The sequence below is a fragment of the Callospermophilus lateralis genome, chromosome 19 (genome assembly GCF_048772815.1).
Source record: "Callospermophilus lateralis isolate mCalLat2 chromosome 19, mCalLat2.hap1, whole genome shotgun sequence".
NCBI lineage: Eukaryota > Metazoa > Chordata > Mammalia > Rodentia > Sciuridae > Callospermophilus > Callospermophilus lateralis.
The window spans coordinates 6,732,708-6,758,087 of NC_135323.1; the positions used below are offsets into that span (position 1 = coordinate 6,732,708).

The 25,380-nt window shown below is 54.5% G+C and overlaps 3 protein-coding genes across 3 annotated transcripts; all 3 read right to left on the minus strand.

The window, feature by feature from the left end:
- Positions 1-1,463: 1,463 nt before the first annotated feature.
- Prss33 (serine protease 33) lies at positions 1,464-3,311 on the minus strand. The gene is given in 5 exon segments (XM_076840983.2): positions 1,464-1,622; positions 1,823-1,992; positions 2,225-2,496; positions 2,627-2,792; positions 3,245-3,311. Coding segments are annotated over 5 exon segments (834 nt in total).
- Positions 3,312-6,582: 3,271 nt separating this feature from the next.
- Positions 6,583-10,094, minus strand: LOC143385393 (serine protease 41-like). The gene is made up of 5 exons (XM_076840868.2): positions 9,776-10,094; positions 9,510-9,675; positions 8,533-8,813; positions 7,177-7,334; positions 6,583-6,822 (listed from the first exon to the last, which is right to left on the minus strand). The coding sequence occupies exons 1-5, from the start codon at positions 10,092-10,094 to the stop codon at positions 6,583-6,585; spliced, it is 1,164 nt and encodes a 387-aa protein (XP_076696983.2).
- Positions 10,095-18,361: 8,267 nt separating this feature from the next.
- Positions 18,362-22,680, minus strand: LOC143385394 (testisin-like). The gene is made up of 6 exons (XM_076840869.2): positions 22,605-22,680; positions 22,364-22,510; positions 21,984-22,149; positions 21,044-21,327; positions 18,894-19,048; positions 18,362-18,601 (listed from the first exon to the last, which is right to left on the minus strand). The coding sequence occupies exons 1-6, from the start codon at positions 22,678-22,680 to the stop codon at positions 18,362-18,364; spliced, it is 1,068 nt and encodes a 355-aa protein (XP_076696984.2).
- Positions 22,681-25,380: the final 2,700 nt, after the last annotated feature.

The window sequence follows — 25,380 nt, forward strand, 5'->3', positions numbered from 1 at the left end:
AGCAGTGACCATCAAGTAAGTCCACTGGTAGGGAGAGAGGCTCAGGCCTGTGTAGGCCTGCAGGGACTTTGATGCACCCCCCCCCCCCTCGCTTTCTCCCCATCTCTCTGTTGATCAGCTCCAAAGAACAGGCTTTGATCTGGGTGCAGTGGTGCACGCCTGTAATCCCAGCTGCTAGGGAGGCTGAAGCAGAGCCAGCCTCAGCAAAAGGAAGGCGCTAAGCAACTCAATGAGATCCTGTCTCTAAATAAAATGCAAAATAGGGTTAAGAATGTGGCTCAGTGGTTGAGTGCCTCTGAGTTCAATTCTCAGTAAGCAAACCACCCCCCCCCCCAAAAAAAAAGAATTTTCCAGATTTTGTTCTGTTTCTTATTCCCCTGCTACTCTAGAAACTGACCTCTATCTGAGAGGAAGAGATCAGGCACCAGGCTGGAAGGGGAGCAGAGGGAGGGCAAAGAGCCAGACTGGATGGGGCTGGGGATGTGGCTCAAGTGGTAGCGCGCTCGCCTGGCATGCGTGCGGCCCGGGTTCGATCCTCAGCACCACGTACAAAACAAAGATGTTGTGTCCGCCGATAACTAAAAAATAAATATTAAAATTAAAAAAAAAAAAAAAAGAGCCAGACTGGAGAGAGGCTGTGTCCAGATTAGGGGTGTGAGGAGTGAGTGAGGGTCAGAAGCCTCAGGAGCAGTAGCAACTGTGGGCAGCCCTGCAGAGGAACTCTCCAAGCCAGGCACACAGGCTTCTGAGCCTCTTGAAGTGCAGGGAACCAGCCCATCTTCCCCTAGAACACCTCCAGGACAGTGGAGCAGAATCTTTACTAGTTGTTTTGTCTGTGTAACAAATTGCCACAAAGGTAGCAGCTTAACAGAACACCAATTTATTTAATCATGACTTTGTAGGTCAGAGTCCAGTGGCTCAGCTGGGTTCTCTGCTTAGGGTCTCACTAGGCTGAGGGCAAGGGGTCATCAGGGCGGGGCTCACAGAACTGGCATTTGGAGGTCCCAGATTCTTGTGCCCTGCTGGGTGTCGACCAGAGGCCACTGTAGGATGTTCTCAGTTCCTGGCTTCTCCATCTTCAGAGCCATCAACGGAGACGCTCCTTGGTGTTGAATCTCTCTTATGCTTTGCATATGTCTGTCTTCCTCCAGAAAACAAGGGGGACACAGGCCAGACAGGGGCAGCTGGTTTGCTATATCTGCTGTCCTGCCCTCATCCCTGGCCAGAGCTGAGGGTAAAGATGAAACAGGAGGGGAAGGAGGAGAGTGAGCCCCCAGGACACACAGAACTTCCCTGGATTGCTGGCTTGTGGAATCACATTCAGTGAGTGCCCTGGAGGAGAAGAGGCAGGGGAATGGAGAGTACATGGATGGCCCGTTAGGATCTCTGAGAGGAGAATGTGTGCAGGTCCTGGATGGACCGAGGCTGAGGCTCCAGGTCAGCAGCACCAAAACCACCCAGCATTAGAGGCTGAGGTGAGCCTGAATCCAGGGGCTATACTTGGCCACGCTGGTATAGACACCAGGACGGTTGGGCAGGGCACAGCCCTTGCCCCAGCTCACCACACCCACCAAAACCCAGTGTCCAGACTGCAAGCAGCTTAGGGGTCCCCCGGAGTCACCCTGCAACAAACAGAAAGGCTACTGTAGGTCCCAGTCCTCCCAAGACTTTGGGGCAGCTGTCCCAGGTCGCTGGGGTGATACCTCAGGATTGGGGGATGGGAAGTAGCCTGGGGGTGGGATCTGCTGGGTCCTGAGTTCTAGGGAGGTAGGGTGCTGGACACAGGGGCATGGACTCCAGAGGTTATAGGTGGGGGACACACCTGGCAGGCATCCTTGTGGCCCCTGAGGTAGCCAGCACAGAGGTTTCCTGGCAGCACTATGCGCTCCGCCTCAGGGATGCTGGTGCCCACATGGTACAGGCGGTCACAGGTGCGTGAGCTCAGCAGTGGCACCCTCACTCCTTGCAGGGGACGCCACTCTGGAAGTGGCACTGGGGAAAAGGGGAGACTTCTGAGAGCCAGGGGAGGGCAGAGTGTAGAGCAGGGCTCGTGGAAGAAGTGGAGCCCGAGATTCTGATTTGTCAGGCAGGGGACACCCTGGATCTGGCTCTGGGGAGAAGTTTCAGGTTCTTACAAGTGGCTCTGTGTTCTGTATTGGGACTGTGAGGGTCTGGGACGCCAAGTTAGATAAAGAAACCTCATGCCAAGCCTTCCATGCCTCACCTCCTGGGCGGAGGGTGCCCCAACCGGTGACCCAGCAGGGTGAGCTGGGTGGTGGGTGACTACCAGGCATGGGCAGGCAGATGGGCTGGATGTGGGCACTCATTGGTACTGGGTGGCGTAGCTGCAGCAGCGCCAGGTCACCGCGGGTGGCATCCATAGAGTGGTCTGGAGGCAGCAGTACCCTCCACACTGCCACGGAGAGTGCCGGGGGTAACACAGGGCCCAGGCGCAGCATCCCCAGGCACACGCGGTACTCAGATGGAAGTGCCTGTCTGCATGACAGGGGAGGGGATAACTGAAGCAGACCCTACCCAGAAGACCATCCCATGGGGAACTGGCCCTGCCTACACCTTCAGGCGCCCTCCTCCCCACCTGCATCCATCTGGGGCTCCGGGAGCTGACCTGGCCATGCAGTGTGCTGCAGTCAGCACCCACTGGGACGCGATGAGCGACCCCCCGCATACGTGCGTCCCCCGGTGCTGGATGCTCGCCTGCCAGGGCCACTCTCCCTCACGGGCATCCCGGCCCCCCACGATCCGGCTGGACATGAGGGGTTGCCCACAGGCTGTGAGACAACAAGGGGACAGCCAGGGTTGGCGGAGGACTGGGGCCTGGAGACAAGTGTGCGTAGGAGAGACAAGGCCTAGGGCCTGGAGGGGCAGCTCTGAGGCTTCTTACCTGCGGACACCAACGACCCAGTAGCTCCTGGAGGAGGAAGTGGAGAGAGAGCTGGATTATGGACTTGGTGTCAGATAACTGGGGGGTGGTCAGAGATTAGGAGGGAGGCAGGACATATGTGTGGCACTGAGCTTGTGCCAGGCTCCTATGTGATTGGTTACCTAATGTCACCTTCCTGAACACTGGGGTGGGGGTGGGACCCAGGCCCTTTACACAGGTAACCTGTTGGGACTTGAAGAGCCCAAGGTCAGGAACTGAGGACATGCGGGGTGCGGGGGCCGGAAGCAGGCCCAGAGGTGGTGACGTGGATGACCTGGAGCCAAGTTCTTTGTGGCTATCACCCCTACTCCTTGCTCCACTCACCGAATACCAGCAGGCGCAGGATCTGGAGCTGGGAAGCCCCCATCATCCTGTCTCCGGGGCTGGGCTGGGTAAGGCAGCTCTGCCCAGCGCTGGGCTCTGGCAGGGAGCAGAGAGGAACACCCTAACCCCACCTGCCCCTCCCTCGGTGGCCCTTCTGTTTGTGCTATCCCTTCCACCCAGGCTTAATACCCTTCCTTCAGCCCCGATCCTGGGTGACCACCTCCAGCCCAGTATGCAGTCCCCCCAGCTTTCAGATCTGGGTCTCCTGTACCTCAACAGGAGTCCTAGAGCCTCATCACCAACACCGTCCTTCCCTCCCATTACCCAGGAGCTGCACTGTCCTGCCCCGGCATGCCCTGGACACTGCTCTCACCCTTACAGCCTGGTGCCCTCTCCACTGTCTGGGACTAGGGGAGGGCCTGGGGCTTAAAGGGCAGAGGGGCGGAGGCTGGGCCAGGGCCAAGGCAGGGATGTGGCTTCACTGACCAGCCTCAAACAAAGATTCTTTGAGCAGCACTTGGGAAGTGGCAGGGAGAGGATACCATGTACGGAGACCTGGGGCTTGCGGTCAGGCTGGGAAGCTCCAGAGAATCCTTGGCAGCTCATCTCCGAACCTGATCCTGCCTCCTGGTGGGGTATGGTCACTGGGGCTTCTGAGCTCTATTGTTCTGTCCAGTAATCCCAGCTTGGCTGGGCCAGCCAGCCCCACATGGGGCCCTGACTGCAGACTCCAGAACCCAGACCTCGGGCCTGGCCGGCTGACTCCATATGGAGACCCCAGCCAGGCCAACACTCCCTGGATCCTGAGCTCAGAGTGGGAATGCATAGCTGATCAGAGCCAGACGCAGGTGTGACCTTAGGAAACAGTCCACCCTCTGGCTTGGGGTGGCCAGAACATAGCAAGACTGTTGGTCTAGGGTGAGGCCAGGAGATAGGGAAGGGGTCCAGTGGAGGGCTGGGTCCAGGACAATGCCCAGACCTGTGAGTCACCCCTTGGATTTACCCACAGGCTGTGCAGCCCCACTCCCTTTCTGTTGGCACTCCTGGCCCCTCAGCCTCTGCTCCTCTGTCTCTTGCCTCACTGCTGAGGCCATGTCTCCCTCACACCATGTCAAGATTCTGATTTTGACATGGGTCTGGAGGTTTCATCTGTATTGTTCATCTCCTCTCCATGAGGCCGGGTCTGGGTTTATGGCCCTGAACTAGTCAGCCCAAGCTGCTGTGACAGTTATCCTAGGTGTGGCAGCTTAAACAGAAATGTACTTCTCAAGGTTCTGGGGTGTGGGGGTAGGGGGGATGTGGGGGTGGAGTACAAGGTCAAAGCCAACCAGGTCTGGTTCATTCTGAGGCTGCTCCCCTTGGCCTGTTAGGAGGCCTCCATCTTGCTCAGGCCTCCACAGCCTCTGGGTGCAGAGGGGAAGAGAGTAATTGTCTTCTCTTCTAAGGACACTGATCTTATTTTATCAGAGCTCCATTCTTATGACCTCACTTAATCTCAATTACTTCCATAAAGGCAAAAATAGTCACGCTGGGGATTATGGTCTGAGTATGGTTGCCCCCCCACCAACCTCAAGTCTTGAAGCATTTTAATCTCCAAAGGTTCATGTTAATGGCATTAATAGGAGGGGAACTGGATACTGCTATGGTTTTTGTGGTGAAGCCTTTGGGAAGTGATGAGATTAGAATAGGCTGTTCAAATAGAGCCCCCAGGATGGGATCCTGTGGCTGGCTTTGTAAGAAGAGGGAGGGAGACCATAAAGGCGAATGAGTTCCCACCCGCCCCACAGCTCAGGACTCTGTCAGCAAGCTTATCACCAGAACTGAGCCATGCCAGCACTATGCCCTGGAGCCTGTGAGTTTTGAGCTAAATAAACCTTTTTTCACTTTAAAGTTAGTTTGCCTCAGGTACTTTTACAGTAGTGAAAAGCTGACTGATATAGCGCTTCTGCATAGGAATTTTGGAGACTCAAACATTTAGTCAACAGTCTCCAGTGGGCAGAACAGCGCTCCATTCTGAGCAGGCACTGTGGATGTGGGAGCGGGTCAACAGGGCTGAGTGTAGCAGCAGGCTGGGCATGAGGGGACCCCCTGGGGACCTACCCAGCTTCTGGGTGTGGAGGTGGGGCAGGAAGTTTTAAGGCTAGTCTTGCCCATAGCCTGGATCCACACTCAAGACCACTCTGGGCTGGGAGAGCACTTGCCTGGCGTATATGAGACCTGGGTTTGATTCCCCAGAACTAAAACACCCATGCTCTGTGGGGCCGTGGCTCTCTCCTCCAGTGTGACTGAATGAATGGGCAGAGCCTGGATCAGTGCTGGTACAAGGCAAACACAATGCCACAGGAATAAAAGCAATAAGCTCCCGTCCTCTTCAAGCCTCCCCAGGATTGGCCACCTGTGGACAGCCTGGTGGAGATAGGGCCAGTTGTTCAGGGACAGAAGCAGCTGGAAAGCTGGAGGGCTGAATGGGAGTGGGGCCAGACCTTGGTAGGGGGGTAGGCTGTAGGGCTGGGCACCATTCAGCAGGTTGCTAGGAATGGTGATTGGGGTGAAAGGCAGGGATGGAGGATGGAGGGGACCCAGAGAGCCGGCTGGTATGGGTTCTTCCTGAGAAACTGGCTCTTTTTAGGGGAGGAGTCTGCAGCAGGTTGATTAATGTGCATCTGAACTTTAGGAAGGAGGAAAGAGCCTCTAAACCCACCCCCTGTCTCAGTCCCATATTGAAAAACTGAGGCAGGGTCTCAGGCTAAGTCCACTTCCCGTTCAGCTTCTTTTTTATTGTGGGAAAACCCAACACACTCCTGGCCTGTACTTCCTGAGCTCACCACCCGAGTAAACTACCATTACGGGACCTTGGTAACACCAGGAAGATCTGAGACTCATGTAGTGGGGCACACCAAGACTGGGGGCAGGGGGCGCTGTCCATGATTAACATTTATTCCCTGTTACCCTTCCCCAGACTTCCAAGTTCCCAGACACCCTGGGGCTATGACCCTCTTCCCACAAATCAGCTTTCTGGGTGAATTGACTGGAAAGGGTTCAGCTGTCTGTGACCAACAGCTGGACAAGATTAGGAGTTAGGGACAGGTCCTGGGCTGCACAGGTCATGGGTAATACAGACAATAGTCCAGGAAGCACTGGGTGCCCATCATGTTCTCGATTGTCAACTTGAGTATGCATAAGTGTTTATTAGCAAACAAGACAGCAGGGGAAAGGGGCTGGTCTGGGAAGCTGTCACCACACAATACTCGGTGTCCACGGGATGGGGAAGGTGCAGAGCTATGGTTCCCACAGTACCTTAATGGGATCAGGTATGCTCAGGCTGGCCCCAGGAGCCTGGGAGCCCAGGGCAGAGTAAGGAACAGCAGCGCAGGGGAGGGGTCAGGCCTGGGCATGTCATTACGGGATACCAGCATCCGGATCCAGTCAAAGTGTAGACTGACGTTGGTGTAGACTCCAGGCCGGTTGGGTCGACCACAGCCCACTCCCCAGCTCACAATTCCAATCTGATACCACAGCCCTTCCAGGTCGCAGACTAAGGGTCCTCCTGAGTCACCCTGGGGAGAAGCCTGGGTGAGCCCAACCAGGGCAGGTGGGTGGAGCCTGCAGAGAGGCTGGGGGAGCAGGGTGGCTGTGCAGCTGGCAAGAGGGGTGTGAATCCTATTCCCTGCTCCCCAGCAGAGACAGAGCCTCAGTTTCTGCATCTGCAAAGTGGGGCCTCAGTCTCTACCTCCAGGGGCTGACGGGATGTGGGAGGAGGCACCACCAGTGGAGAATGAGCAGTATGTTTTTTAGGCTGGTGAATAAGGACTGCCTTTGCTTTACTCCAGGTGTGGGCTGGTGGGGGCTCGGAGCCTGCTCTCAGGCCTGGGGCAGGGTGGGTATGATTTCCTCATGGGGTGGGCACTCACGTGGCAGGTATCCCTGCTGCCATTCTCAGCACCAGCACAAAGCATGTCGAAACTGATGGAGCTGCGCTGAAAGGGCAACTCGAACAGCTCCCTGCACCTGCTGTTGTTGAGGATGGTGACCTGCACTTCCCGGAGGCGGTAGGGGGGTGGCAGAGGTACTGGGGTAGGACAGAGACAGAAAGCAAACTCAGCCTCTCCTTTGCCATCTAGAGCAGAGCAGGATGTGTGTGCCCAGCCCACACCTTGTAGCAGTGGGGAGGTCCAGGGTGACTGCTCCACATTGGGGGCAGTCATCAAGATCCGAGGGGACCCAGCGGAAGGACAGGCAGTTGCAGCTACCCTGAGATTTGATATCCTAATTGGACTATAAAGATGCCACCCCTGCTGCCCAGGTAGAGAATATACAAGTTGTACATGTTAAGTAGTCAATTTAACGTTCTGTGAATTACATATCAAAAAAAAAAAAAAAAAGAGAGAGAGAGAGAGAGAGATAGAGAGAGAGAGAGAGAGAGAGAGAGAGAGAGAGAGAGAGGGAGGGAGGGCCTGGGGTCATAGTGCAGTGATAGAGCACTTTCTTAGCGTGTGTGAGGCACTGGGTTCGATCCTCAGCATCAAATATAAATAAATAAAAGTCCATTGATAACTAAAAATATATTTTTTAAATAAATAAAAGAAAGGAAAAAAAGAGGGATGCAGGATTGAGAGACAAGCAAACGGGACGACCCTGGGAGACACGACAGCACGTGCAAGGAAGCAGATGCAAAAGGCCACATGCTCTGTGGCTGCGTTGGCAAGGGATGTCCAGAGCAGGCAATCCATGCAGGCAGAGGGCAGGCTGTGGTTTGGGCAGGCGGTGGTTGCAACGTGCAATGAGCCCAGGCCACCAGGCATGGAGAGGAATGACTAAGGAGGGCGGGGACTCCTGCTGAGATGGAACTGTTCTGAGGTAGATGGTGCCAGGATGGCCACACAGCTTTAGGAACGTCCCGCAGATCTCTGAACAGCCTGCTTTGCCACTGCTGGCTTTAAAGTTTGGGTTTGTGAACTAAATCACAGTGGAAGGAAGTTAACGGAAGAGGCCCTTGGCAGGAGGCTGTCCTGAGCCTGCCACCCCTGCTTGCTAGCAAAGGCACATTCCAAGCCGGCACCCTCTGCACCCCTGCCTTCTGGCCCACACAGTGTCTGCAAGGGAAGGGGACAGAGTCTGTCTTCCTGCCCTTGCAGTGGGAGCAAGAGGAGGGCAGCCCCTGAGGAGAGAATGCTGAGCGGGTGCCCAGGTCCAGGAGGGGCTGCTGGATCTGGTGGCTAAATGGGATAAGGATAGTGCCCAGCCCAGCCCTCTGTCCCCAACCTTACCCATATTCTCATGGATGACTCCCCAACCAGTCACCCAGCAGTCAGACCGGTGCAGGAACATGAAGGTAGAAGACAGGACACAGATGGGTTGGATGTACTTGCTGTAGGTGACCGAGGAGGCCAGCCTCAGCAGGGCGATGTCATGGAACTTTCCTCTAGCCTGGGGGTTCACAATGATGTCCTTCACTCTGTACCGGTTTCGGTGAGCCCGCAGGCTCCAGAAAGATTGGTGGAGAGTCAGCTCACCAAGCTGGACTATCCACCTGGAAGCACGAGAGAACCTGGCAGGGGAGAAGAGAGCAACCTCCAGGGCCCGGGGAAGGGGGCCTGGCCATCTGAGCACACCTGGGCTGGGGTGATGCTGTGGGGGCTGCTACTACTTCCTCATTATGGACACCATTAGTGTCCATGGCAAGTCCTTCTCATGGGCTCAAGGGACCCATGTAGAAACTTCAGACCAAGACAGGCCACAACCAGAGTACTGAGGTGGGAGGAGCAGGAGTGTGGCTCCCCCTAGTGTCTCGTCTCCTCCCAGAGCTGTCCTAAGGACATAGAGCACAGTCTTGTAGGAATATACATGTGCCACTCAGAAAGAACAAAGCAGATGTGAGGCCAGTGCTGGTCCACCGACTGGAAGTCAAACAGCTGGGTGGGGAGAGCTCCACTGGCCGACTGGGTGACCAGCATAGCTCCCTCCTCAACTCAAGCCTCCCACTCCATTGGGAGGTGAAACTATGGTGGTTCCATTTGGTTAGAAAGAGAAGAGAAAATTACAAGAAAAATGCACAATAATGTTTTGGTAAAAAGTGATGCTAGAATTTAAACAGTGTCACCTCCAGGGATGCCAGGGAAAGTCATTTGTCTGTTACCAGTTGCATCCCTGCTTGAAGCAAAGGAAAACACGAAGCCCTATCAACATACAAGAGTGCCCCAGTGCAAGAAGGGAGGTCGCTGTCCCTGTGGACGCACAGACTCACCTCCTGAAGCAGTGCGCGGCCGACAGCACCCAGCGGCGGCTGAGCAGGCTCCCTCCGCACGTCTTGACATTGCGCACACGCACCAGGGCCTGCCATGGCCAGCGCCCGCGCGAGGACTCCACTCCGCCCACGATCAAAGGGCGGACCTCCCGGCGGCCGCAGGGCCCTGGGGCAGACACGCGGTGAGCTCGCGGGGCAGGCCCACCACTGGGCCAGGGGCCTCTGGGGACGCGCCCACCCGCCCCTCCCCAAGGCCCAGCCGTTACTTGAGAGCAGCAGGGTGTTCATGGGACCTGAGGCGGAGGAGAGGGAGAAATGAGGCGTCCTCGCACTGTCCTCTGCACCCGACGCCGGCGCACAGCGAGGGGACTGGTCGAGGCGCCTTACCTGACTGCGGGTTCTCTTCCTGCGAGTCTGAGTGGAGGCCAGGAGGTGAGCGCCCCTGACCTCCACGACGCCCACGGCCCCCGTCGCCCCGCCCTGCCAGCAGCGCCCCCTGAATTCACCCTGTTTCTCCAGTCCCGGGCGCCACAGCAGCGCCAGCAGCAGCAGCGGCGACAGCAGTGGGCAGCTCCTTTCGCCCATGGCCTCTTTCTTCTACAACCTGGCGCCCCCTGGGCTCCCTGTAGCTCCGCTCCAGACCCTGCCGGCGCCCCCTGCGGGAGAGGCAGCAGGCTGGAAGCCCTGGCCACCACCTTCACCCAGATGAGCTCCCTGGGACCAAGGGACCCTTGGGGACCACAGTGCCTTCGGCTCCTACAGGAGTTGGTCAGCCGTCACACGTCTTGATGTGATGCTGCAGTCAGTGAACCCCAACACCCCTTTCTTGTCTGCAGCCCAGGAGCACTGGCTGCCTCCTCTGATGCCCTCTTTCCCTTACCCACAACTCCCCCAGGAACAAGGACATGGCCCTCAGCCAGGAGCCCCCCAGGAAGCCCATTAGCACCTCCTCCTGGCAGGCTGATCTGGAGTCAGCAGTGTGGCGCCTCCTGCTAAAGGTGCTGCTCCTTTGCAGCCATGGAGCTGGGCTGGGACCATGCACAGGGCTCGAGCTCCTTCTCTGCCTGCTGCCTGCAGTGGGCTCACACAACTGCCCCGGCCTCCAGGGCCTCTGCTTCCTGTGGGAGTGGGGGCAGTGTACCAGTCCCACTTGTGAATGGACAGCCAGCCAGGCGTCAGCACCAACACCCCCTGGTCAGAGAGTCCACCGGGTCCCACAGAACTCAGAAGAGTCAGTGTGCTCCTGGGTGAGGACACAAGCGTGAGCCTCTCTCCAGAGGTGTTCCCCAGCAGAGGCCAGTGGACAGGGCTGAATTCTCCCAGAGTGGACCTGAGACTGCTGGCCCGAAGGAGTGCCACAAGGGAAGATAGCAGCTTCTGGTCACCAGGGCTGTACTGAGGCGTGGTCAGGGAGGCATGAGATGCCCAGGTGGGAACCTTGTTACTCAGTCTCTGCATGTGGCCCAAGCCCCTCGGGGAATCCCACTGTTAGTGGGACCCGGAGTGGCACCATTCTCCAAGGTTGCAGGGACACTCCTCAGGAAGGATCATCCAAGGGCACCTGTGGTCTCCCCAGAGCTGGTCAAGGGCCAGTGCTTTGCTTGGACTGTGCTGGATTGGAACCCCCTGCTCCTGCTGAGTTGGCCCTGGACGGCCCAACAAGGAGGATGGAGAATATTCCAGGAGAACTCGGGCCTTCATCAGAGGGTCTGTTGCAGGGAGGTCAGCTGACCACAGAGAAAGCCCAGATAATCCACGGAGAGCAGACAACTGGGAAACTACTTATTTTGTTTTTCATACTGGAGACAGAGCCTGGGGATGCTCTAACGCCCAGCCTCACCCCCAGCCCTTTTAAACAAAGTTTCAGACAGTTCAGTCACCAAGGCTGTGCTGAATGTGGGATCCTCCTGCCTCAGCCTTGTGGTCACTGGGATTACCAGCATTTACCACTACACCTCTCTACAACTGGGAAACTTGGAACTAGTGTCCTTCAGAAAGATTCAGGAGGAGTCTTCCAGGAGGAGGCAAGGATTGTCCAGGAAAGGAGCAACTGGAGAAAAGAGAGTGTGGAGAAGTTTAAAATATCACTGCTGAGCAGAACATTTTAGCAGAAGGGCTCAGCACTAATTTGGTCATAGCTAAGTAAGAAATGCAGTGGTAAGCTGGAAAAGAAAGCAAAGAAAGGAACTCAGAAGGCAGAGCAAGGATTTGGAGGAGGGATTCCACGAGAGAAGGCTGTAAAGACAGATTCAGCCAGATGTGGTGGCGAATGCTTGTAATCCCAGCAGCTCAGAAGGATGAGGCAGGAGCATCCCAAGTCTTTGTCTTAATAAATAAAAAGGGAAAAAGAGAGAGAGACAGAGACTGACCCCCCCCCCCACTCCCAGGGGTGTGGGAATTTAACTCAGGGATAGAACACTTGCCTACCTTGTGCAAGAATCTGGGTTCAGCTACCAGTGCCACATGTAAATGGGTAAATAAATAAATGAGAAGGTAAAGATGGCCTCTGCAGCAGGGGAATGTCCAGACTGAGCCAGTCTGAAGATGCAGCGCATTAGCTGCACTTGGAACATTCCTGACTCCACATAGGCTGAAGCAAGTAATGGGCACCCTCAATTGGGAGGACTTGGAAGGCTCTTGCCTCTCCCAGGAAATAGGTCATCAGAGCCAGGGAGAGTAACCTCCTCAGCATCACACTCAGCAGAGGAGCTATGAGCACAGAGAGGGTCAATCACGATGGCTGCAGCTCACGGAGCACCTCTGGGAGCAAGCAGCTCACTGAGGCAAAGGATGATGGATATGACAAGGACTGTGGTGATATCTTCAAAGGAGATTTACTCATCCACTGGAAACTGCCCTGCACAGTACAGAAACTCCTCAAGTGGGAGGATTGTGTCTTTATCTGTATAAGGTTTCTGAATCATGTGAAACTTCAGTTTCTTTTGAAATCACAAAGTCCATCATTGGGTTGGTGAGACTATGTGAGTATCTTTTTCTTGTTCTTGTTCTTCTTCTTTTTTTTTTCCTTAATGATCCTGGAGATTGAACCCAGAGGCACTAAGCTACACTCACAGTCCTTTTTTATTTTTATTTTGCAGCAGGGTCTTGCTAAATTACTGAGGCTGGCCTTGAACTTGCACTCCTCCTACATCAACCCCACAAGTCTCTGGCATCACAGGTGTGGGCCACCACACTCAGCAACACTGGACTTTCTTACAAAATGCCAGCAAGTACATTTCTGTGAGTGCAAACAGAAGTAGGTGGAGAAAGTTTTTTTTTTGGTCATTTCTTTCTATTTGATTTTTGCTGGTGATACCAGTGATCACACCCAGGGACTTGTGCATGCTAGGCAGGTGTTCTACCAGTGAGCTACATTCCCAGCCTGCCATTTCTTTCTAAATGCTTTCTTTCTGTTTAAGCTTTAATATACATTGTCGAAAGAACTGCACAAAAGATGAAAGCAGATGAGGAAATTTTAACGTCAGATAAAACACGTCCAAGGCTAGAGGTCTTTGGTTTCATAACTGAGGATCTTTTCCATAGACAAAAGTTGCATTCAGGGGCTGGGGCTGGGCTCAGTGGTAGAGCACTCACCTAGCATGTGTAAGACACTGGGCTCGATTCTCAACACTGCATATAAATAAATGAATAAAATAATGGTCCATCAACATCTAAAAACAATTTTTTTAAGAAAGTTGCATTCCACTAAAAGTCCCTCAGCACTCCAGTGTCCCTCTGTGTCCCCAGAGCAGAAGTCTTGGGAACACATAAGCAAAAAAGTATTCAAAATACTCAAGCAACTAAAATCCACATTTCCTCCCTCAGAATTCAGGAGATCAGTTAGAGATGAAAATGAACAAGTGGAGAAGCCGTCATACCAGGGTTGTTACCATGCATGATTTGCACTGCACTCCAGCATTTGGGTGCTCAGTGGGTCCATCGTTTCCCGGGGCACTGGGGCCCTTGGAAGTTGGTTACCTGGAGGTGAGGTGGAGGGCAGCCCCAGTGCCAAGGCTGGCCAGAGATCCCTGCCCAGCAGCACATCTGGGAGGCCCCTGATCCCAAGAGACAGGCCCACTGCCGCCCCCTGGTGGCAAGTGGGCAGATGTAAAGGCACTGGCTGTGGGTGGTCAGAGGGCAGGTACTTCCATTTTTCCTGTTGGGATCCAGTGTCCTTGATTAATGAGTTTACCTCTCTCACCCCTGGTGTCCTGGCCCACCTAAGGCCCACAGAGCCTGGGGATGGAAGGTCAATGGCCAACAGGGCTGAGTGGGTGTGCTTGTCTAAGATGCCTGTGGCAGGTTCTGAGCTCTACAGCTCCACTGCCTATCCAGCCCACAGAGACACAGTCAGCTGCAGCACAGAGCAGAAGGTACAATTTTTTGCCCATTCTTGTGGGACTCAGCAGGTCCTCACCCTGCAGTCTCAGTTCCTCTGCTGCAGAGTTGGGGGTCATAAGAGCTCTTGGGGGCAGGGGGTATGTCCTACAGGAGGTGTCAGGCCAGGCACTCAGTACTTTAGCTAGCACCCAGTGAAAGGTGGGTATTGTGATTCCAGGACAAGAGCAGGGGGAGGGGAGGCCCTGGGAGCTGGGTCAAGGACCCCAGATCATGCAGGCCTGGACCCCTGTTCTCAGGCATTGTGTGGAGGCCTTAGGCCCTGCCCAAGTTTGGAGGACAGGTATGAGCCCAGCCCCACCCCAGCATGAGCCCAGGAGCCCATGAGCTGCAATCATCTCCTTCTTCCCAGAGTGTCTGGGAACTCAGGCCCCAATACCAGTCAGGTGTACAAGTGCAGTGCAAGATGGCCATAGCCCTCCCACTATCTTGCTCTTCCTCCTACCTAGAGCCCTTCTGGGGAATGAGAGTCCCTCAGCACTCCAGCCTACCCTGTTTCCCAAGTTGGCCTCAAATCTGCTATCCTTCTGCCTCAGCTTCCTAAGTCCCTGGAATTACAGGCAAGCACAGAGTTGGGTCACAGCTGCTTGCATTTTAAAAAGCCTGATTTACATTTTTGCTCCTTTGGGTCTGGTCTCAAATGAATCCGAGTAAACTTACATGTTTGCATTCTGCCTAGGGTTAACTAAAAGTACAAATTTCCAAGCAAACTTGAATAACAAAATTATCTTTGTCTAGGCAGAAGGGAAAAAAAAAATCCAATGCATTCATGTAAACCTGTAATTTCAGTTCAAGAAGTAACTTAAAACCATTCGCAGAAATATCTTAGGCATGCCAATCAAACAAAAGTATTAATCTAAGTAGACAGAACCCAAAAGTCAATTAACTTTTTTTTTTTTTAAATATTTATTTTCTTTAGTTTTCGGCAGACACAACATCTTTGTTTGTATGTGGTGCTGAGGATCGAACCCAGGCCGCACGCATGCCAGGCAAGCGCGCTACCGCTTGAGCCACATCCCCAGCCCCTAACTTTTTTTTTTAATATTTTTTTAGTTGTTGTTGGACACATGCCTTTGTTTATTTTTATGTGGTGCTGATGATTGAACCCAGCGCCTTGCATGTGCTAGGCGAGTGCTCTACCACTGAGCCACAACCTCAGCCCTCATTTACTTTTTTAAGAAAGCCACAAGTTGTGGGGTTGGGGTTGTGGCTCAGTAGCAGAGCGTTTCCTACCATATGTGAGGCACTGGATTCGATCCTCAGCACCACATAAAAATAATAAATAAAATAAAGGCATTTTGTCCATCTACAACTGAAACACAAGCAAACAAACAAAAAAGCCAGTCAGTGCCTGTGGCACATGCCTGTAATTCCACTGGCTCAGGAGGCTGAAGCAGGAGAATTGGGAGTTCAAAGCCAGCCCGGGCAATTTAGCAAGGGCTTAAGCAACTCAGTGAGAACCTGTCTCTAAATAAAATACAAAGGGATGGATGTGGCTCAGTGGTTAAGGTCCCCTGGGTTCAATCCCGGGGACCAAAATAAGTAAACAAACCTCCATGATGTTAAAACAAAATGACAAAATGTGAGCAGAAAAGTCTCTACTAAGAAAAAAAAAAAAAAAAAAAAAAAAAGGAGCCACAGCCTGCTCCCCACACCCCTTTGTCTAGGAATCCAGGGGCAATACCAGGGCCAGGCCTATTACTGAAGAGACTGTCTTTTGCTTAGATTCAGGCTGAGTGCTGTAAGTTGACCAGGACGCGCCTGCAGGAGTTCTCAGAGGGCACCACCGACCCACCGACCCACCGAAGGAAACCAGAATAAACAGGGCACCCTTCCAAAACAAGTTCCCGGAGAGGAGAAACTGGACTGCGGCCTTCCCTGGCTGTGTCAAGCTGCTCACTACCCCAAACACACCACGTGGACCCAAAGGGCCTAAAAGTCCCCAAGACTGAAGTTCCTGATCCGTACTCGGGCCAATCGGTACCGCAAAAGACCGGCATTGGATCCAAATGGCACAGGACCTCTCCAGATGGGGTCCCCCGACCCCTGACGCAGTTTCCTTCTCCAGCGAGAGTGAGGCAAAGGGAAGGGTGTGTCTCCAAGGCCGCTGCTGGTAAGTGAGTTCAGACTCACTGCAAGGCCAGCACCACTGGTCGCGGCGGGGACGCGACGCGGGACTCAGGGTCGCCCCGCTGGGAGGCGCAGCCAAGGGACTGTTGGGGCCGACCAGCCGGGGCCCTTATCCGACGGAGGACGCGGAGGTCTTGGGGTGGCCCTGGGTGGTGCCGCAGTTTCTCCCTCTGACTCCTGCCTCCGGAGCAGGGCGGACCCGGCGGCCGCAGCCCGCGCCACTGCTGTCGGGGTCCCGCCTCGGGCGCGTGGTCCGCGGGCCGCGCAGCAGCTTCAACCCCACGGGCGCGCGGGGCGGACGGCAGGGGGCGTCCCGCCTTGAGCTGCAGGGTCTGCCCAGCCGTCTCTCCCTTGTTCCTCCCCAGCCGCCGACCCGGCAGGATGTCCCGGCTGGGGTCCCTCAGTCCAACGAGCGGTCGCCCCCATGGGCTGAACAGCGGAGGGGCCGCGCTTGGGCGGGACCCACGTGTCTGCGAGTTTCCCCCGCGGCCCCGCCGGGCGCAGACCTCAGCCGGGAGGATCCAACGCTCTTCCAAGTTCCAGGCCGCTGCAGGCTGCAGGCCACCCGGCGGGGAACACATCCCGCGAGGCACTGGGCATGAAGGGACAGAGGTGTGAAGTGCGGTAGGAGCAGGTCCAGCCAGCAGCAGGCGGGCGCAGGCTGCACCGAGGCTTTCCCGGGCGATCTAGATGGAGAACGGGCGCCTGCAGAGGCCAGGCTGGGCCGACACACAAGACCCGCAGCCAGTGTGGGTGGAGCAGCCCCGGGGACCTGGAGGAGAGTGGCGGCTCTGTAAGGGCGAAGGAGTGCTGGGACAGGACGCTGCCGGTGGGGCTCAGTGCTGATGGAACTTGTCCACAAGGGTTTTTAATCTCTCTGTGGGAACCGGGAGCCGGGGGAGAGGAGACCAGGCCACGGTGCAGAGAGGGCAGTACATCCTTTGCGGCTTACTCCCAGAGGGGGCAGTCAGAAGCCCTCTCTAGCTTTCCTCCCAGGATCACACCTGAGGGAGCTTCAGGGTGTGCAATTTCCAGGAAGTGGGGCTGGGGGTGGCACCAGGAGAGGAATCTGGCCACAGCATCTTCATCTTCTGGTCTCACAGCATTTGGGGATCTTGCAAGACCCACTCTGCTTGAATGGGCTAGAGACCCCCCACCAAAGCTGCCCTGGTGAGCAGGTCTCTTGGCCACACTAAGGGGGTCTTCGGGTACAGATAGGGTGGTGGGTGACTTCCCACTGGCCCACTCCTACCACCTCCTGCTGATGCTGCAACTGGTGAAGCTCAGATTGACAACCTCAGCTGGAGTCAGCTCCTGCTCTGGAGAATCCCATGCCCTGGGACCACCCATGCCTTGGGGGTCAGGAGGAATGCCAGCCCTGCTGTCCTTGTCCTCAGTGAACCAGTGCTCAGGTTACCCACAATGAGAAACTGTTTGTATAAACTCAGTACTTCCCTGCCTCAGTTTCCCAACTTCCTCACCTGCACCAAAGGCCTGGTCCTAGTTTGGCTTTTAGGGGACCAGAGTAACACCAAGAGTGACTGACATTTGCATTATGGTGTACACTGGGATGCTCTCTTGTCGGGAGCCATTCTCACACGTGACTGGGTGACTCCCGGTTAGGGTCTGAGGCGCTCTGGCTGTGTTGGAGCTTTCCCGGCCCTCTCCTGTTGAGAGAACCTGTCCGTGTCGGGGTGTAACTGACCACTGACCCCGGAGGCCCAATCACTGACCCTGACCTTGGAGTGCGGCTCCCCCTTCAACCTTCATTGGATGGAATTCTCCCCTGAATTTCTTGCTCCCCAATAAAAGGCTACTCCCTGGCGTACTCGCTCTCTCTCTCTCCTGCTAGCCCTGAGTAATCCTTGCTGCCCTGCCGGGCGGTTAGAGGAGGGAACCAGAGAGGGGAGCTGTCTCGGACCTGGTCATAGAAAAAGGTAACTGAGTCTGTGTGTTTATTTCGATCTCACTAGCTAACTTTTATGCCAAGAACCTCATTAATGAAACCATTGCGCTGGCCGCATGGTAGACTCTCCAGAACCTGCACCCCTACTCTTCCCAGCTCCCAGACACCTTACAACTACACCCCTCTTGTAAATTATCTGATTGAACTAAATGGGGAAGTTTCTGCTGTTTGCATTAGCCGAGACTTTGGTTAGTTGGGGACAGGTCTTGGGCTGAACTGGACAGGGGTGAATGGGAGGAAACTGTCAAGGAAGCCACCAAGTCTGGAGGAATGCTGAATGTGTTTATTAGCCAACAGAACAGAAGAGGACCAAAGCTTTAACTGGCAGAAGGTTCCAACCCTCGAAGGCCAGGTTCATTTAGACTGGTCCCAGGAGCCTGGGAACCCAGAGCAGAGTAAGGAACAGCAGTGCAAGGGAGGGGTCAGGCCTGGGTATGCCATTACGGGCTATCAGCATCCGGATCCAGTCAAAGTGCTGACTAACGTTGGTGTAGACTCCAGGCCGGTTGGGTCGACCACAGCCCACTCCCCAGCTCACAATTCCAATCTGATACCACAGCCCTTCCAGTTCACAGACTAAGGGTCCTCCTGAGTCACCCTGGGGAGAAGCCTGGGTGAGCCCAGCCCTGGGCAAGGTAGGTGGGGCCTGCAGAGAGGCTGGGGGAGCAGGGGTGGCTGTGGAGCCAGGAGACTGGGTATGAGTTCTACTGTCTCTTCCCCAGCAGAGACAGAGCCTTAGTTTCTGCATCTACAAAGTGGGACAGTCTCCACCTCCCAGGGTTAGCATGAGATCAAATGAGGTATAGGGTGATAAGTTGATGTCTAGCCTGGGGCTGGGAACAGTGGGATACTAGTTGCAGAAGATCATGGTGGGCTGGGGTGACACTCACAAAGCAGGAATCCTTGCCGCCTGCGAGCTGTCCGGCACAAACCATGTCTCCCCAGATACTATATCGGAAGTCTGACATTTGGTACAAGTGGTTACAGATGGTGGTGTTGATGATGGAGACCTGCACTTCCTGGAGGGTGTAAGGAGATGGCAGATCTGTGGGGGACAGGGGACAGAGAAACAGGCAACTTGATTCTCTGCTGGGGTTGGGGAGAGACATCATAGGCTGTTGGGTAGGGGTGACCCTGGGCACCAACAATGCCTGCAACTGTCTCTTGCTGGACCTGGGCTCCAGCCCTGTACTCAGGAACAATCAACAAGTTACAGAAGAAGGCTAGGGTGTAGCTCAGTGGTAGAGTGCATGTTCCAGGCCCTGGGTTGAATCCCCAGCAACCCCTGCAACACACAAAAGAACAATATCAAAGAGGGACCTGTGGAGTCAGGTGCAGTGGTGCACCCCTGTAATCCCAGGGGCTTAGGAGGCTAAGGCAGGAGGATCACAAGTTCAAACCAAGCCTCATCAATTTAGCAAGGCCCTAAGCAACTCAGTGAGACCCTGTCTCTAAATAAAATATTATTTATTTATTTGTGGCTCAGTGGTAGAGCGCTTCCCTAGCATATGCGAGGCACTGGGTTCAATTCTCAGCACCATGTGGTGAGAAATAAATGAATAAAATAAATAAATAAATGAATAAAATAAAGATCCATCAACATCTTAAAATTTTTTTTAAAAAGGGCTGGGGATGTTGCTTGGTGGTTTATCATCTGTGTCTTCAATCTCTGGTACCAAAAAATAAAGAAAGAAAAGGAAGGAAGGAAGGAAGGAAGAAGGAAGGAAGGAAGGAAGAGGGACCAGTGGAAGTACAGGCTGTTAGCACTCTGCCAATACTCAGTTTCTCTCACTGTAGAATGTACACAAAGCTCCTGTCTGAGGCAGTGGGGTGATTCCTCCATCAAAATAAGCATAAAGGGAGGGGCTAAGATGGCTGAGATGGTTTTTATGATTAACAAAGCCCTGCTGCAGCATCCAGAAGCCAGACAGGGTGGGAGCCATTCATTGATGCTCTCTCCTTGATGACATCCGGGGCACCTCCAAGGCCTGAACCACGTGCTCTCAAGGTTCCTTCATCACCTCTGGGATGGTGTGGCATCAAGATCCACTCCCAGATAAAGAACAGGTCAGGGGAAGAGTCACCTCCAGAAAGGCACCAGAGAAGTGTCAGAGCCTGATGTGAACCCAATTCCTGTCTGGGTCCAGTTACCACAGTAGGGGATGACAAGAGCTGACACACAGATAGTGCTTCCTCTACACTGGACACTTCTAAGAGCTTGGGTGTTAATCCTGTTAAACCTCAGAGCTACCCTGAGGTTAAGAGCTCCCCTGCCCCCAGCTGCTGGAGATGGAACCCAGGGCCTCACACATGCTAGGCAAGTACTCTACCACTGAGCTATACCCTCAGTCCTTTTTTAAAATTTCATTTTAAGGGCTGGGGATGTGGCTCAAGCCGTAGCGCGCTCGCCTGGCATGTGTGCGGCCTGGGTTCGATCATCAGCACCACATACAAACAAAGATGGTGTGTCCGCCGAAAACTAAAAAATAAATATTAAAAATTCTCTCTCTCTCTCTCTCTTTAAAATAATTTTTTTTTTTTTCCATTTTAAGACAGTCTCATTAAGTTGCCCAGGTTGGCCTTGAACTTGAGATCCTCCTGCTTCAACCTACTGAGCAGCTGTGCTGGCCACACCCTGTGGCTTGGAAATTTTGAGAAGAAAGAGCTCAGCTCTCTGGGACTGGCAAGTGGAACTGGGGTGGCTGCAGAAGGCACACTGAGGCTCAATGGTGGGCTGGCTGAGGAAGTGGGAAGACACATGAATAAAGCAAGGCTGAGGTTCTTCTCCACACCCTCAGGACCCCCATCTCTCAGGCTGGCCAAGCCGGCCTCCTCTGCACCCCTTCCTTCTGGCTCACATGGTGTCTGCAAGGGAAGGGGATGAGCCTGTCTTCCTGCCCTTGCAGTGGGAGCAAGAGGAGAGAAGCCTCTGAGCAGAGAATGCTGAGCAGGTGCCCAAGTCCAGAGAGGGGCAGCTGAGCTTGGTGGCTAAATGGGAAGAGTAGTACCTTCTCCCAGACCCACCTATCCCCAGCCTCACCTTCACCCTCTCTGATGTCCCCCCAGCCGGTCACCCAGCAGTCAGTCCGGTTCTCGAATTCCAATGCGGAGGGAACGATGCAAATAGGCTGGATAAGGTTTGTGTACTTGACAGAGGAGTCCAACCTTAGCAGGGCAATGTCATAGGGCGCCTTCCCCTTGAATTGGGGGTTCAGATAGATATCTTCCACTTGGTAACGATTGTAGTAGGCCTGCAGGTTCCAGATACCTGGCCTAGAAGTCAGCTCGCCAAACTGGACCGTCCACTCAAAGGGATCAAGGGAACTGGTGGGGGAGAAGAGAGCCGGCCACCTGAGTACACCTACACCCCTTTCTGATGGGACACTGAGGGGCCACTGCCACCTGCTCATCTCAAACACCATTAGCAAGTCCCTCTGATGGACCCTCAAGACAGACACAACTAAAGCTGGGCACTATGAGGACAGTGGCTCTCTCCAGTGGTCTTGTCACCTCCAATAGCTGTCCTAATGACATGAACCCCTATGTAGCCCAAAAGAACTGAACAGATGTGGGTAGTGGTGTGGGTGCTGGGCAGGATTGAGTCAAACCGCTGCTCTGGAGAGAGCTCCACAGGCCAGGCTACTTGGCCAGCACCTGCCCCATCCCTTTGCCCCTGACTCCTGAGGTATACATCTGCAAGGTAGGTGGAGGGTGGTAGGAAAAGAAAGGGAAGAGAGAAAGAAAAGGGTGAGCAATACACTCAACGGTGCATGGGAATGCAATGGAAGAACATTCTGGAGGAAACTGAAAAAGGTTCCCTCCAGGGGCACCCACAGAAACTCAGGTGGGTACAACCAGCTGCAGCAGAGCCTTGGGCTCAGTACAAGAGCCTTGGGCTGCATACACCTGAAATGGTGTATGCAAGTGTGGCCCTGGCCGCGGTCACTTCCCACCTGCCCCCAGCTCTCTCCCCGACTCACGTTTCAAAGCAGTGGGCGGCAGTGAGCACCCAGCGGCGGCTGAGCAGGCTGGCTCCGCACATGTGGCTGCCCCACAGGCGCAGGCTCCCTTGCCATGGCCAGCTCTCGAGTCTCGCGTTCTCTCCACCCACCACGCGGGACGGGAGGGTCCGGTGGCCGCATGGCCCTGGGATGGTCAGACGAACCTGTGGCTGTGTTGAACGAGACAGGCCCACCCCGCCCGGCTTGCCCCCCCCCGCCCCCGTCCCTGGCCCCCGAGGGGCTCCATCGAGGCCCCACGCGAGGCCCCGCGCATCCTGGGTCTGGCTGTGGAAGGAGACGTGGTTCTGGGATCCTCCCCTGTGGCCGGCAGGTCCAGCCCTCCCACATGGCCCCGTTACTTTCAAACACAGGTGAGTCCTCGAATCTGGGGTGAGGGAGAGGAACGGATGAGGCGTCCTTTGCACCCCGGTGCAGGCGCACCACAGCCACACAGGTAGCGGGCATCCTGGGCGCCTTACCTGACAACAGGTCCACTTCCAGCGATTCTGGGTGGAGGCGATAAGGTGAGCGCCCTTGACCTCGGCACCCGTCATCCCCTCCATTGCCACCAGTGCTGCCAGCAGCGCCCCCTGCACTCACCCTTCTCCTCCTCGGGTTCCACCCGAGACAGTAGCAGTGCCAGCAGCAGCAGCAGCTTCTCGCCCCGAGTGCTCATGGCCTCCTCTCCTGCAACCTGGCGCCCCTCTGCTTCCTACTGCTCCAGGCCCTGCTGGCGCCCCCTCTGCTTCCTACTGCTCCAGGCCCTGCTGGCGCCCTCTAGGGGAGAGGCAGCAGGCGGGAGCCCTGGCCACCACATTCTCCCAGCTGGGGCTCCCTGGTCCTATGCTGAAGCCCTTGGGTTCAGCTGCTACGGGGATTGGTCAGCTTCTGCACTCCTTGATATGGGGCAGCGGCCAGTGAGCCTCACAACCCCTTTCTTGTCTCCTGGCTACCTTCTCTGTTGCCCACTTTCCTCCACCAGGACCAAGGACCTGGCCTTCAGCCAGGAGCCCCCAGGTAAGCCCATTAGCACCTTCTCCTTGTTTGCCAGGCCAGGAACATAGTCCTTCACAGGACTTTGTTGGGGACTTTGTGATGGCCTTGGGCTTTGTGTCTGTCTGCTAGCGGGCAGCAGTCTGGTCCCCACCGGCTTAGGCTGCCCCCTAGCGGCAAGCCCCCCTCGCTGACCTGGTTGAGCCTTTTTTCCCCTTTAAATTGGAGGTACACACTATTAGTAGATTGCCTTAATTTTTTAAAAAAATAAATATATTTATATGAACATTTAAATTTATTTATTTAATGGTACTGGGATTTGAACTCAAGGGTGCTTACAGCTGAGCTACCTCCCCAGCCCTCTTTATTTTTTGAGCCAGGCCTGCTGCTAAGTTACCTAGGCTGTTCTCAAACTTGAGATCTTCCTGCTCAGCCTCTTGGATCACTGGTATATTCTTTGTCTTTAACTGACACATAATTGTACATAGGTATGGAGTACAATGTGACTTTTCAATGCATGCATACAATGTGCAGGGATCATATTCATCACCACAAACCTTTATCACCTCTTTGTCTTGGGAACATTCAAAATCCTCTACACTAGCTAATCTATCATTATATTATATTCAGTATAATATTATATTATATTATATATATTATATTCAATAAATTGCCAACTTCAGTTCCCTCACTGGGTGCAGCACTTTAGAATTTATTCCTCCTCTGTTTTTAGCTTCAACATATAAGCGAAGACATTCAGTTTCTCTCTTTCTGGACCCAATTTACTTAATTTACCACAATGTTGTCCAGGCTCATAAATGCTCCTGAAGATGAGAGGATTTCATCCAACACTGGGCTGAATCATGATGTCTTGCTGTGCTCAGTGCTGCCCACTCACATCGAAGCTGTGGTGAAGGACAACCAATACGAATCCTGACAGAGCTAAAACTGCCTTTGGCAAATGTTACTGTCCGAGGGTCAAAGGAATGAATGAGTGGAAAGGGAGACAGAGACACCACTGGGTTGGCTATCCCAGTGTCCTTGTGACCAGAGGCTTCTGGAGGGGATCTGTGGAGGATGTGCTTGCCTGGTACCCCTCTGTGTCTGAAACACTCCCAGGGACACGATGGGTTTTGAGGAGTGTTGATGTCCCCAGCACTGCCTTCAGGGAGCTCCCTCCAGGCAGGACAGTCAGGACTTGCAGGAGTGTCCCAAATGTGTCCTCTTCCTGGGAGTCCTGGGTCTTGGGACAAGTGCCGAGGCAGGGGTCGGCAGAGGCCCTGGCTGGAGGCACAGCAGAGATCATTCCCAGATGGCGTCCTTGACACAGGGCACCTGGTGTGCTGCTGTGGTTACACCAGCTCACTTCCATGTCTCCTTGACTTCACACATCAGTGGCCAGGTCACCCCTGTGGAGAAAGTAGCAATGGACCTGGGCTCAGATCAAAGCACTGGGGCAGAACAGGCCTCAATAGTGGGCTGGGGCTTAGGGAGAGACCCAGTCCATGTACATAGCAAGGGGCAAGAGTTTCCCTAAATCATCCCCCTCTGCTTCCCTTAGCCCTCCAGCAGTTGTATCTGAGCCAGTTTCTTGAGCACTCCTGGCCACTGGGACCAAACACAGCTCATCACCCAAGACACACAGCCAGCCACCACTCTGATGCTGTGGGGAGGCACAGGGAGACTTTCTCAACTGCAGCCCAAGGGAGCATTCAGGCTGCAGGTCCTGACCAAACCCCACAGACTGCCCAAGGCCTCCAGAGCCCCTTCCAGCCCAGCCCTCAGAGAGCAGCAGGACAGGCTTCTTCCTGGCATTCAGGTCCCCAACTTCACCTCCTTAACAAGGCTTTCTCTGCTCTGTATGAAAAGCAAACCATAAAGACCCCCACTACCTGTCCACTCACTGCCCCAGAACTGAGCAGTGTGGCTGAAATGGTCTCATCTGGTGGTTGTGCCATGGTTATTGGCCACCTCCGAACTCTGCTCAAGGCAGGCTTGGGGAACACTTGCGGAACTGGATGGTTGTTGGGTACAAAAGGAAGGAAGGGGCAGGAGGAGGAGGATCAGGAGGTGCACAGTGTCCCCAGGGTTGAGGGCTCTGGATTGGCGACAAATCAGTGGGACAACCTGTCCCGACCGGCAGGACACATCAACGTGGGCAGCGAACCTAGATGGGGAGGAATGAAGGGACAAGAGACACGAAAGGAGACAGCAAGACAGTAGTTCTGATCAAGCTGCAAACTTTTATTGTTCACACAGGGGTATTTATGGGCTGGGGATGGGGAAAGCTCTCTTATCGGCAGTTGCTAGAAGTCTTCACTCGGTGAGATAACGCAGGATGCTTCAGGAAGACAGATGGCCATAGGATGTCTTAGGGAGATAG

Coding starts and splice junctions, on each gene's coding strand:
- LOC143385393 (XM_076840868.2), bottom strand. CDS start 10,094: ATGGGCGAAAGGAGCTGCCCACTGCTGTCGCCGCTGCTGCTGCTGGCG. Junction 9,676..9,775: donor GAACACCCTGCTGCTCTCAA/GTAACGGCTGGG, acceptor TGTCTGCCCCAG/GGCCCTGCGGCCGCCGGGAG. Junction 6,823..7,176: donor GCAGCAGGGATACCTGCCAC/GTGAGTGCCCAC, acceptor GCTTCTCCCCAG/GGTGACTCAGGAGGACCCTT.
- LOC143385394 (XM_076840869.2), bottom strand. CDS start 22,680: ATGAGCACTCGGGGCGAGAAGCTGCTGCTGCTGCTGGCACTGCTACTG. Junction 19,049..21,043: donor GGACATCAGAGAGGGTGAAG/GTGAGGCTGGGG, acceptor TGTCCCCCACAG/ATCTGCCATCTCCTTACACC. Junction 18,602..18,893: donor GCGGCAAGGATTCCTGCTTT/GTGAGTGTCACC, acceptor GCTTCTCCCCAG/GGTGACTCAGGAGGACCCTT.